The sequence below is a fragment of the Dipodomys spectabilis genome, unplaced genomic scaffold, assembly GCF_019054845.1.
Source record: "Dipodomys spectabilis isolate Male_0828 unplaced genomic scaffold, ASM1905484v1 ptg000422l, whole genome shotgun sequence".
Lineage (NCBI taxonomy): Eukaryota > Metazoa > Chordata > Mammalia > Rodentia > Heteromyidae > Dipodomys > Dipodomys spectabilis.
The window spans coordinates 8,057,552-8,070,122 of record NW_024871099.1 but is presented as its reverse complement, the minus strand read 5'-3'; the positions used below and the strand labels follow the sequence as shown (position 1 = coordinate 8,070,122).

The 12,571-nt window shown below is 52.5% G+C and overlaps 1 protein-coding gene across 1 annotated transcript; it reads left to right on the top strand.

Moving 5' to 3' along the window:
* The first annotated feature begins 3,287 nt into the window (after nucleotides 1–3,287).
* On the top strand, nucleotides 3,288–11,360 carry Ethe1 (ETHE1 persulfide dioxygenase). The gene is made up of 7 exons (XM_042667919.1): nucleotides 3,288–3,419; nucleotides 3,813–3,957; nucleotides 4,847–4,995; nucleotides 9,232–9,361; nucleotides 10,016–10,105; nucleotides 10,643–10,759; nucleotides 11,166–11,360. The coding sequence occupies exons 1-7, from the start codon at nucleotides 3,339–3,341 to the stop codon at nucleotides 11,201–11,203; spliced, it is 750 nt and encodes a 249-aa protein (XP_042523853.1). The 5' UTR covers nucleotides 3,288–3,338; the 3' UTR covers nucleotides 11,204–11,360.
* Nucleotides 11,361–12,571: the final 1,211 nt, after the last annotated feature.

Sequence of the window (12,571 nt, the reverse complement as noted above, 5' to 3'; positions counted from 1 at the left end):
AGGCATAAACCACGCCGGGCTTTGTCCTTTAGCTTTTTTGCTCAAGGCTAGTGCTCTGCCACTTGAACCACAGCTCCACTCCTGACTTTTTGCTGGTAATTGGAGATAAGAATCTCATATATTTTCTTGCCCAGGCTGGCTTTGACCCAGAATCCTCAGATTTTAGCCTCCTGAGTATTTAAGATTACAGATGCAGCAGGGCACCAGTTGTTCATGTCTGTCATCTTAGCTACTCAGGTAGCTAAGATCTGAGTATCATGGCTCAAAGCCAACCGCAGGGCACTGGGAATGTGGCTAAGTGGTACAGTGCTTGCCTAGCATGCATGAAGCCCTGGGTTCGATTCCTCAGTACTACATACACAGAAAAAGTTGGAAGTGGCGCTGTGGTAGAGTGCTAGCCTTGAGCAAAAGAAGCTCAGGGACAGGGGCTGGGAAGGTGGATCAGTGGTAGAATGCTTGCCTTGCATGCCTGAGACCCTGGGTTCGATTCCTCAGCTCCACATAAGCAAAAAGAAAAAAGCCGGAAGTGGCGCTGTGGCTCAAGTGGTAGAGCGCTAGCCTAGCCTTGAGCTGAAGAGCTGAGGGACAGCGCCCAGGCCCAGAGTTCAGGCCCCACGACGGGACCCCCCCCCCCAAAAAAAAAGAAGAAGCTCAGGGACAGCAACCAGGCCCTGAGTATAAACACCAGGACTAGCAAAAAAATAAAAATGAAAAGCCAACCAGAGACAGAAAAGTCTGTGGGACTTTTATTTCTAATAACCTACTCAGAAAAAGTCAGAAGTGGTGCTGTAGCTCAAGTGATAGAGCACTAGTCTTGAGCACAAAGAGGCTCAGGGACAGCGCCTAGGCCTTGAATTCAAGCTCTATGACGAGAGGAAAAAAAAAAAAAAGATTACAGATACCAGCCACTGGTGCCAAGATACCATATTATTTTTGGTAAAGGGAGGTGAAGTAGACCTCAGGGTCAACTGAACAGGTCTCAGGATGGGAAGGACCATGCTGTGTTCAAGAAATCTTTCCCATCATGCCCTAGCAGACTCAGGTCCTTTGGTCTTCCAGTTCATGGAAGTTTCAGTGCTCAAGCATGCCTCAGGGCCTTTGTGCTGGCTATTCCCTTTCTCCCCGAAGCCCCTCCTCCATTTCTTTGCTTATGGGACTCTCCCTCCCTTCAGAGCTCAACCAAAGGCTTCCTCAGGCCATCCTTCCCTCCATTCCTCCGTGGTGGATACATTCCAGCCAGTTTAGCTATCTTATTTTTCTTTCTGTCCCCACAATCCAGGTTTATCCTGGCAGGGCTTATCAAATAATAGATATTTAGTAACTCTGTGCTGAATGAGCACTTTCAAGAATCAACTGCAAGAAAGACAGAGCATTATAGGGAGTAGAATCTGAGGTCTGAAGTGGAGTGAAAAAATCACAGGAGGGTTTTAAACATAAGAAGTGGGTCTGGGACCATAGCTCATTGGTAGACAGGATGTCCTGGGTTCCATCCCCAGCAATACACACACACACACACACACACACACACACACACATACACACATTCACACACACACACACACACAGAGGAGGAGGGAATTGGCTAAGGTCAACAATGGTCTATAGTCCCAACCACTCCTCCCAAATGAGCATACAGCTCAGTGCCAGGTACTATCTTCCACCAATATCTTTTTATTGCCTTTGGTTTGTTTGAATTGTGATTAAACACAGTTTACACATTGCTCTAGTGGTAAGACTTTTTAAACTTCCTGTCTTTCTCTCTGTGTCTCTCTGAACTGGGATTGAACCCAGTGCTGATCCCTGACTTTTTTTTTTGCCAGTCCTAGGGCTTGAACTCAGGGCTTGGACATTGTTCCTAAGCTTCTTTTGTTCAAGGCTAGCACACTACCACTTGAACCACAGCATAACTTCTGTCTTTTTCTGTTTATGTGGTACTGAGGAATCAAACCCTAGGGCTTCATGCATGCTAGGCAAGCACTCTACCAGTGAGCCACCTTCCCAGCCCCCTCACTGACATTTTAAAAGGCCCATTCCAAGCTGGGCTCTGACAGCTCCTGCTTACAATCCTAGGCTGAGATCTGCTGATTAAGGTTTGAAGCCAGCCTGAGCAGGAAAGTCCATGAGATTCTTTTTTTGGGGGGGAGGCCTGAACTCTGGGCCTGGGCGCTGTCCCTCAGCTCTTCAGCTCAAGGCTAGCGCTCTACTACTTGATCCACAGCGCCACTTCTGGCTTTTTTCTTTTTGCTTATGTGGTGCTGAGGAATCGAACCCAGGCCCTCAGGCATGCAAGGCAAGCGCTCTACCACTGAGCCACCTTCCCAGCCCTGTCCATGAGACTCTTATCTTCAGTTAACCACCAAAAAGGTGAAAGTTGTGGTTCAAGTGGTAGAGCATCACCTTGAGTGAAAAAGCCAAGCAAAAGCCCCCAGGCCCTGAGTTTTAGCCCCAGTACTAGTACAAACAAAAAACAAAAAAAAATCAGAATCTTGGGGTTGGAAGTGTGACTCAGTGGGTAGAACACCCAGCAAAAGAACAAAAGCATCAAGTAGCAAGTTCTGGTCCCAGTCTTGGCCAAACAGAAAAAGAGAAAAAAGGGGCTGGAAGCCTGCCTCAGGTTATAGAGTGCCTGCCAATGAAAGCAAGCCTCAGATACTACATTCCAGTTCTGGCCTCAGTCCAAAAAAAAAAAAAAAGGAAAAAAAGAAAAGAGGAATCTTTGGATGGAATAAGTTGTTCTGTAACCAGACATCCACCACAGTCCCACCGAAGACTAGTGACCTTGAACGAAGTGGTAACTACTCAGGAGGCTGAGATCTGAGCACCTCGCTCAAAGTGGTAGAGTGCTAGCCTTGAGCAAAAAGAACTCTGGGGACAGCATCCAGGCCCTGAGTTCAAGCCCCCAAACCGACAAAACAAATTCTCTCTCTCTGGCCAGGGTCTCTTTCTGTCTTTCTACACCAGCGGCTCCTTGTGTCTGTCTAGTCTGTCTGTCTGTCCAGGTTGCCCAGGACCCTTTCTTCACTGCCCGTATCTCCTGATTTGTGACAGCACCGCCTTAGCAATTCCTCCCCTCACCCCACTCTCTGTTGACTGGGACCGCGCGGCCCCTTTAAGGCCGGCCCCGCCCTCCCGGCTGGCCCCGCCCGCCCCGCCCCTCCCGGCTGGCCCCGCCCCGCGCCGGCCCCGCCCCTCCGGGCAGGCCCCGCCCCGCGCCGCGCCGGCCCCGCCCCGCGCCGCGCCGGCCCCGCCCCGCGCCGCGCCGGCCCCGCCCCTGAGTCCGGCGGCGCGCGTCCGGCCCGGCGCGCGCTCAGCCCGGGCGCAGTCGGGTCGTGGGCACGATGGCGGGTGCGGCCCTCAGGGCCGCCCGGAGGCAGCTGAGCCAGGGCTGCGGGGCCGGAGCCCCGCTCCTCCTGCGGCAGGTACGGGGGATCGGCGGGTGCCCGGCCGGGAGGCGAAGCGGTGGGCCCCGGCGGCGGGAAGGGCGGAGCGCCCGAGTCCTTGAGGAGAGGACGCTCCCGAGGGGTCCAACGCCTAAACGTTCCGGGTAGGGAGTGGGGTTCGGGGCTGGGGCGCTGGGTCCTTTAAAGGGGAGACGATCTGGGGGACCCTGGGGCTTTGTGGGGTGGAGACCGAGCTTCTGGCTCCGTTACGAGACCGAGGTGCGGGACCCTGCCCGTGTGGGCTAGGAAGGCGGAATTCCCGAGCTCGGGGAGGAGGATGGTGTTCCGGTGTACCCGGGGCCCCGGGGGCGGGAGTCAGGCCCTGAGCTCTCACCGTGTCCCCCCCCCCCCCCCCCCGCCATCCCCTCCCAGATGTTTGAGCCCAAGAGCTGCACCTACACCTACCTGCTGGGCGACCGCGAGGCGCGCGAGGCCGTGCTCATCGACCCGGTGCTGGACACCGCCGGCCGCGATGCCCAGCTGGTGAAGGAACTGGGGCTGCGGCTGCTGTATGCGGGTTCGTGGGGGGGGGGGGCCGCCTGGGTGTGTGTGAGGGGGGGTGGGAGCCTCGCGGCCTGGACCCTGGGACTGAGGGAGGCTGGACCCCTGGGACTGAGGGAGGGGGGCTGGACCCCTGGGTCTAAGGGAGGGTGGTGCTGGACCCCTGGGTCTGAGGGAGGGGGGCTGGACCCCTGGGTCTAAGGGAGGGTGGTGCTGGACCCCTGGGTCTGAGGGAGGGGGGCTGGACCCCTGGGTCTGAGGGAGGGAAGCTGGACCCCTGGGACTGAGGGAGGGAGGGCTGGACCCCTGGGACTGAGGGAGGGAAGCTGGACCCCTGGGTCTAAGGGAGGGTGGTGCTGGACCCCTGGGTCTGAGGGAGGGGGCTGGACCCCTGGGTCTGAGGGAGGGGGGCTGGACCCCTGGGTTTGAGGGGGGCTGGACCCCTGGGTCTAAGGGAGGGGGCTGGACCCCTGGGCCTAAGGGAGGGGGACTGGACCCCTGGGTCTGAGAGAGGGGGGCTGGACCCCTGGATCTGAGGGAAGGGGCTGGACCCCTGGATCTGAGGGAGGGGGGCTGGACCCCTGGATCTGAGGGAGGGGGGCTGGATCCCTGGATCTGAGGGGGGGCTGGACCCCTGGATCTGTTGGAGGGGGGCTGGACCCCTGGATCTGAGGGAGGGGGGTTGGATCCCTGGATCTGAGGGGGGGGCTGGACCCCTGGATCTGAGGGAGGAGGCTGGGGTCTGGACCCCTGGGTCTGAGGGAGGGAGGTTGGACCCCTGGATCTGGGAGGGGGGCTGGACCCCTGGATCTGAGGGAGGGGGGTCTGGACCCCTGGGTGTGAGGGAGGAGGGCTGGGCACGCCCCACCCTCCATGCCCGCTGAGCCTGCCCGCCCATCTCGCAGTGAATACCCATTGCCACGCTGACCACATCACAGGCTCCGGGGCTCTCAGGTCGCTGCTCCCCGGCTGCCAGTCGGTCATCTCCCGCCTCAGCGGAGCCAAGGCTGATTTGCACATCGACGATGGCGACTCCATCCGCTTTGGACGCTTCGTGAGTGGAGGGTGGGGTCTCCTAGGAGAGGGTGGATGGTGGGTGGACTGGACTCTTTGAACTTACAGGCAATGGGTACTGGGGCCTGGGCGGCGAAGTCCCCTGGGTGGTGGTGGTGGGGAGGGTCTGGAGCCTGGGCTGTGACCCCTGACCTCAGATCTCTGGGAGAAGGGCAGCATGAACCGAGGTGGGGCACTAGAACTAGAGGCTCCAGGCAGGTGTGGCTCTGGCCTAACCCCTAAGTCAACACCTCCTGAGTTCCCTATGGCATTGGGGGCAATCTCTTCAGCCTGGCATCTCCATAAAAGTGAATTGTGCACTCCCAGGCCAGGGATAAGGGAGAGACCAGCCCTGCCTTAGCTGAAGGAAGCATAGTCCCCTGACCTGGACCTGGGTGAGTCCTCAAAAGACTTTTAAGGTGGCACCTATTCACAGTGTGGTAGATATACAGGGTCAGCACTCAAAAGCCGGTGCTTCCTTAAATGTTGCAGGCCTGAGCCTCACCCCAGCCCCACGGCCTCTTGGAGGAAAGGTCTGTCTTCTCTTCTCTGCTGTCTTAACCAGCAGGTTTCCGGCTAGAATTTGTAACTGGGTGCAATATGGAGGGGGTTGGGATGTGTGTGCTGAGAGCAAGGGAACCAGTTGATCAGAATTGCCCAAGAAAGGACTGGACCCTGCTGGAGAGGCCCAGCCCACCTGCCTTAGCAAGAGCCCTGGCAAGGTCCTGAATTCAAATCTCAACAGTGCACCAAGCAAGAATTGCCAAAGATGGACAGTGTGGCTCAGGCAGGGAATGGCATGTCAAGTGACAGGGCGAGCGCTTGGCCTCTTGTTTGAGGGTTTCGCTAAATGAGGACAGTTTACATAGACCAAAGCATTTCTGGGAAATAAGGGCTGTGTGGGGTTGAGGGTTTACCCACAATATCGAAAGCCTTTGTTTAGAAGAAGGTAAAAATAGTGCTTTGTACATTGATGTATGAGGCACATGTAGATGCTAGTAAACATCTTCCAAATTGAGAAAACCCTGAACAAGATTAGAAATAAACTCAGGATGTAGCTGGGTGCTAGTGGCTGGCTCACGCCTGTCATCCTAGCTACTCAGGGGGCTGAGGTCTGAGGATCACAGGTCAAAGCCAGCTCAGGCAGGAAAGTCTGTGAGACTCTTATTTCTAGTGGTTCAGAAGTGGTGCTGTGGCTTAAGTGGTAGAGCGCTCACCTTGAGCCTAAGAGCTGAGGGACAGTGCCCAGGCCCAGAGTTCAAGCCCCACACAGAAGAAAGAAAGAGAGGGTGGGGGAGTGGGGGGAGGATGGGAAGGGATGGGAAGGGGAAACAAAGGAGGAGGCTACAATGCTTGATAAGAAATGTACTCATGGGGCTGGGAAGGTGGCTCAGTGGTAGAGTGCTTGCCTTGCATGCATGAGGCCCTGGGTTCGATTCCTCAGCACCACATAAGCAAAAAGAAAAAAGCCGGAAGTGGCGCTGTGGATCAAGTGGTAGAGCACTAGCCTTGAGCTGAAGAGCTGAGGGACAGCGCCCAGGCCCAGAGTTCAGGCCCCACAACCGGACCCCCCCCAAAAAATGTACTTAAATAAAAAGAAAGAGGGGGGGGAGGGAAGAAGGGAGGGAAGAAAGAAAAGAAAGCCCACATTCCTTAACTATCACCCCCAGCCTCATCTTTTCCCCTCTCAACCTTAGGCAACTTTATTTGAGACAGGACTTTTTATCACCTTCTTTCCTCAGGCTTCTGAGTGCTGGAATTACAGGTATGCACCACCATGCCTGGTCTTTCTTTTGGCAACTTTTTATTTTTTTTATTTTTTTGGAGGTTCTGGTCGTGGGGCCTGAACTCTGGGCCTGGGCGCTGTCCCTCAGCTCTTCAGCTCCAGGCTAGCGCTCTACCACTTGAGCCACAGCGCCACTTACAGCTTTTTTCTTACGTGGTGCTGAGGAATCGAACCCAGGGCCTCGAGCATGCAAGGCAAGCGCTCTACCACTGAGCCACCTTCCCATTGGCAACTTTTAAAAAAAAAAAAATTTTTATTGTGAAAATACTGTACAGAGGGGTTACAATTACATGGGTAAGATAATGAGCACATTTCTTATCAAGCATTGTAGCCTCCTGCTTTGTTTCCCCTTCCCGTTCCTTCCCATCCTCCCCCCCCCCCCCCCCCGTCCCCCCCCACCAAAGTTGTAAAGTTCGTTTTTCAACATAATGACTTGTACATCTCGGTCCTCCTGTATCCCTGTCTTAACAATTTGTTTTTTCCCTTCCCCTCCACATATACCAACATCATATATAGTGAAAGCAGGGGTTGCACCATGGGGGAGGGACATACAAAGCAACAAAGACATAATCTTATAAATATGTTAGAAACAATCGCATGAAAGATCTCTCTCTCTCTCTCTCTCTTTTGTCAGTCATGGGGCTTGAGCTCTAGGCCTGGGAGCTGTCCCTGAACAATTCAGCTCAAGGCTCATGCTCTACCACTTGAGCCATCGTGTCTTTTGGCAACTTTTAATCTACTTTTAGTCTCTGGATTTTTCACAGGAATGGAAAAATACAAGTGTTCTTTTGTGGCTGACTTTTTCTGAGTAGTGTTTTCAATGTTCTTTTTTCTGTTGTGTGCTGATCTTGGGGCTTGAAACTTGGGGCCTGAGCTTTTGTGCTCAAGGCTGGCACTCTGCCACTTGAGCCACAGCTCCCCTTCTGTATTTTTTGGTAGTTAATTGGAGATAAGAGTCTCATGGACTTTTCTGAATGGACTGGCTTGGCATTGCCTTGCTCAGTTCTCAGATCTCAGCCTCCCGAGTAGCTAGGATGACAGATGGGAGCCTTTGGTGCCAGCCCCAAAGTACTTGTGAATCATGAAGCAAGAGGAAACACTGCCACGAAACCGAATTGCCTGCCATGCGCTTTGTGACCACCAGGCGGCGGTGCAGGCCGTGGGAACTGTCAGGCCAGGCAGGAGGTTTGTGCTGACTGATCCCAGATCCCTTTTTGTTTGTTGAGCAGACTGGGTGTAGTTTCAGTTGCTCAGGAAGCAGCAGGGTAAAGAAAAGGACAGCTGTGGCATGTAGCATGTCATTGAAGTGTTGTCATGGAAAGAAAGAGATGGTTGGAGAATGCAGAGAGAGGGAGGATGGGCAGAGCCCAAATGGGATTTTCTGCAGCCCTGGCCATCCATCAGTCAACAGTTTCAGGAACCATGGAGGCTATGGGTTAAGGATGTCAGGTGACCCCCTCCTCTCCTCCCTGCCTCCTCCCATCCTAAGCCCTCCTCTTCCCCTTCCCCACAATGTCTTGTTTGGAATATTTCCAAATCTAGAGTCAACTGAAATAACACTAGAATATTATCACCTTCAAATCATTTCCTGGAGTTCACCAGCTACTGACATTTTAATGTAGCTAATATTTCTTCTTCTTCTTCTTCTTCTTCTTCTTCTTCTTCTTCTTCTTCTTCTTCTTCTTCTTCTTCTTCTTCTTCTTCTTCTTCTTCTCCTTCTCCTCCTTCTCCTTCTCCTTCTCCTTCTCCTTCTCCTTCTCCTTCTTCTTCTTCTTCTTCTTCTTCTTCTTCTTCTTCTTCTTCTTCTTCTTCTTCTTCTTCTTCTTCTTCTTCTTCTTTTCTCCCTCCTTCCTTCTTTTTCTGTATAAGTCCTGGGCTTGAACTCAGAACCTGTCCACTGGTCTCTTTGTTTTTGGCTCAAGGGCTGGGAATGTGTCTTAGTGGTAGAGTGCTTGCCTAGCATAGATGAAGCCCTGGGTTCAATTCTTTGGTACCATATAAACAGAATAGGCCAGAAGTGGTGCTGTGGCTTAAGTGGTAGAGCACTAACCTTGAGGAAAAGAAGCCTAGGGACAGTGTCCAGACCCTGACGTCTGACAAAAAAAAAAAAAAAGGTTTTTGACTCAAAGCTGGCACTCTATCATTTGAGCCACAGCTTTACTCCTGGCTTTTTGCTAGTTAATTGGAGATAAGAGTCTCATAGATTTTTCTGTCCAGGCTGGCTTTGAACTGTGATTCTCAGATCTCAGCCTCCTGAGTAGCTAAGATTACAGGTATGAACCACAGGCACCCAGCTTTGATTAGTGGTAGTTCCAGTAGTCCAGATTCACAGATGTTAAGCCCAAGTATTGCTCTCTTGCTTTGTCTAGATGTGAAGCTGGGGTAAATGGACTTCTGGGTTGTCACCTGCGGCTGGTCAGTGACAGTCTCTTTGTGTTCCATTCCTGTCAGGCCTTGGAGGCCCGAGCCAGCCCTGGCCACACTGCAGGCTGTGTCACCTTTGTCCTGAATGACCACAGTATGGCCTTCACTGGAGATGCCCTGCTGATTCGAGGGTGTGGGCGGACAGACTTCCAGCAAGGTGACTGGCTTCTTTGCCCAGCCTGAGCTCTCTCAATATGGCCATGGGTGTCTGGGGTTTCAGTATAGGCTACGAGAATGAATAAGTAGATTTTAGATTCAAGTTGAGCTGTTGGAGTTTGGAGACAAGTACATCCAGGGGTTTGGCTGCTGGCAGGTGTTTTAAATACAAATACCCCTCACCCCACAAAAAACTCTTACCACCTAATGTGGAACTTAGGACCACAAATAATTACTATCTCACATAGCTTTCTTGTTTGGTGTTGGTTGGTTGGCCTTTTTTTTTTTGAGGCAGGATATTGGTACGAAGGCTGGGCTGGCCTTGAATTCCTGATCTTCCTGCCTCTAGACTCCTGAGTGTTGGAATTACAGACATACACCCAAGGGTGACAGACCAAAAACCATCAGACCCTAGGGAAGGGTCTCATTCTAACCTTGCTTAATCCTGAATTAGATTGACGAATGCCTCACTGTTCCTCAGTTCTTTGCATGTGCTATTCCACCCCCTAGAATGCCCTTCCCTCTCCATCTCTACCCAGACAAACAAGTATTATTGGCAGAAGAGAGAGGTAGAGAGCTTAGCTGTAGTGACTCTGCCCTGCTATCCTTTTCCCAAGGGAACAAGGCCACTGACCACGGAACTTTCCTTCCCCAGGCTGTGCTAAGACATTGTACCACTCAGTCCATGAAAAGATCTTCACACTTCCAGGGAACTGTCTCATCTACCCCGCTCACGATTACCGTGGTAAGGGCTTGCTTCCTGGAGGAGGTGTGTAGAGGAAGAGCTTAAGTGACCTCCTGTAATTCTCACAGGGCACAGAGACTACAAATCCCAGAATTCATTGGGCCCAAAAGATTCAGGGTTTGAGAGGGGCTTGTGTGGAGGTAGGAACTCTACAATTGACATTCTGCAGGACATGGAGACTACAAGTCCCAGAATTCCATGGGCCAAAAAGATCCAGGGTTTGAATGGGCTGTGTGTGGAACTCGACAACTAGCATTCTGCAAGGCATGGGTTTTCCCAGGACTTCCTTATTTAGAAAGGTCAAAGAACTAAAATAAACAAACAAAAAAAAGATAAAAAAAAAAAAAAAGTTCAAAGAACTGTGGGAAACTGCATTTCCCATAGTACATAACTCAAGGGAAAGTGTCATGGCTAGAGAGGCCTCCCATAGTCTCCTGGGAAATGTAGTTCTGAGACACTAGTTCTAAGGCAGTTCTAGACAATGTAGTTCTAAGGCATTGGAGCCAGCCACTTTCCTTTCCCTTCCTTCACCACTAGGGCTCACAGTTTCCACTGTGGAGGAAGAACGGACCCTGAACCCTCGGCTCACTCTCAGCTGTGAGGAGTTTGTCAAGGTCATGAACAACCTGAACTTGCCTAAGCCTCAGCAGATAGGTAAGCCACTTGGGAGCCAGGACCTCGGGTCTGAGGGCAGAGGCTGGGGCCTAGACCTCTGGGTCTGACAGGGGAGGCCAACGTCTGAAGGATCTGAGGGAGGAAGGGCTGGGGCCTAGATTCCTGATCTGAGGGAGAAGGGCTGGGGTCTGAACCCCACCCCTGGGTCTGAGAGAGGAGGCTGAAGTCTGGATCCCTGGGTCTGAGGGAGGAGGCTGGAGTCTGGATCCCTGGGTCTGAGGGAGGAGGCTGGAGTCTGGATCCCTGGGTCTGAGGGAGGAGGTGGCTGGGGTCTGGAGTACTCCTTCTGAATGACAGAACTGTAATTCCCCAGTCTTCCTGGGTTCCCTGTGGAGCACAGGGTTGGTCAGGTCCTTTAGGGTTCTTTGTGGTTTCTTCCTTCCAGATGTTGCTGTCCCAGCAAACCTGCGCTGCGGGGTCTAGACCCCGCTTTCCTGACTTGTCTGTCAGGTGCTGGCACTGTGGTTAAAGATGCACTTGGTGAGATGAAGGGAGGGGCTGTCACTGAGCCTCCTCTTTTCTCCCACCCCTATCCCTCCAGCCCCTCAAACTTCATAAATAAAAACTGATTATTTTACCACCAATGTGACTTCTACCTGTTTCCTGGGGACACTAGTTGGGCTGGTGGGGGGGGTGGCTGAAGGCTTGAGGTGGGTTTGGTCCTTTGGAAAGGCCTTGGGTGCCAGGAGGAGGAGGAGATCCTAACTCACAAGGTCAGGTGCAGACTTGAATATGGGCCTTGCATTTGAGCCACTCCCTTCTCTTAGAACTCCAGGGTAAGGTATTTCCCTTCAGTCCTCAGTTTCCCCCTTTGTAAAGTGGAAGTGGTAATAACAGGGTGCCTGCAGGATCTGATAAGCCTATAACACCCTTGAGTGCCTGGCACCCTGCCTGCAAGGCAGACTCCCTACCAGAACTATTTTTGTTACTATCATCTAGAATCATCTCTCGGGCACATCCGGGCTGGTGTGTGACAGTTTACTTAATGGTTCCATGTTCCTACATTGACTCAAAGACACCAAAGCTGGTGTTTATAGAAGTTGGATATATTCATTTTCTTTAACCTCACTTTCCTAAGGATAAAATGAAGATAGTAGGTTTACCCTGGTAGCTCATGGTAGTAATCCTGGCTACTCAGGAGGCTGTGATCTTACAGCTTGGTTCAAAGCCAGCCCAGGCAGGAAAATCCACCAGGCTCTTATTTCCAGTTAACCAGCCAAAAGCCCCAGTTCCACTATGGTTCAAGTGAAAAGGGTCAGCACCCAGGCCTTGGGTTCAAGCCCCAGCATGGCATAAACAGAACAAAACAAAAACCTGTAGATGACAACCCTTCTTGGATTGATCTATGAAACTAAATTAAGGTGTGCACAGCATTTTGCTACAGCTCTTGGACTCTAGTAATCCCATTTCACGTGCTGCTTATTTTCCTGTTTTGCCCAGACAGGAAAGGGTCTGGCTGAGACCTTTAACCCCTGCCCTCCACCCTGTGGTAAAGTATGGAGGGCATGTTTCCTTGTCACTGGGCGGGTCACTGACACAGCCCAAGTCACCCCTACCCCCTGGCCCAGCTCCCTAAACCGGTTGGGGCCCTTCTCAAGGGCTCATTAAAGGGGAGAGGCCCCCCCATCTCCATTCCTATCTTTGAGAATTCACAAGATCTGAATATTAGAGACGGCAATATAGAAATGGCCAAAGACACCTGGCCCCTCCTGGGGAAAGGATTGGGGGCAGGGGAGGCGGTGAGAGGGGGCTCTGGAGTCGGAGTGGGTGGACACCATGTTGGGTTCTCCG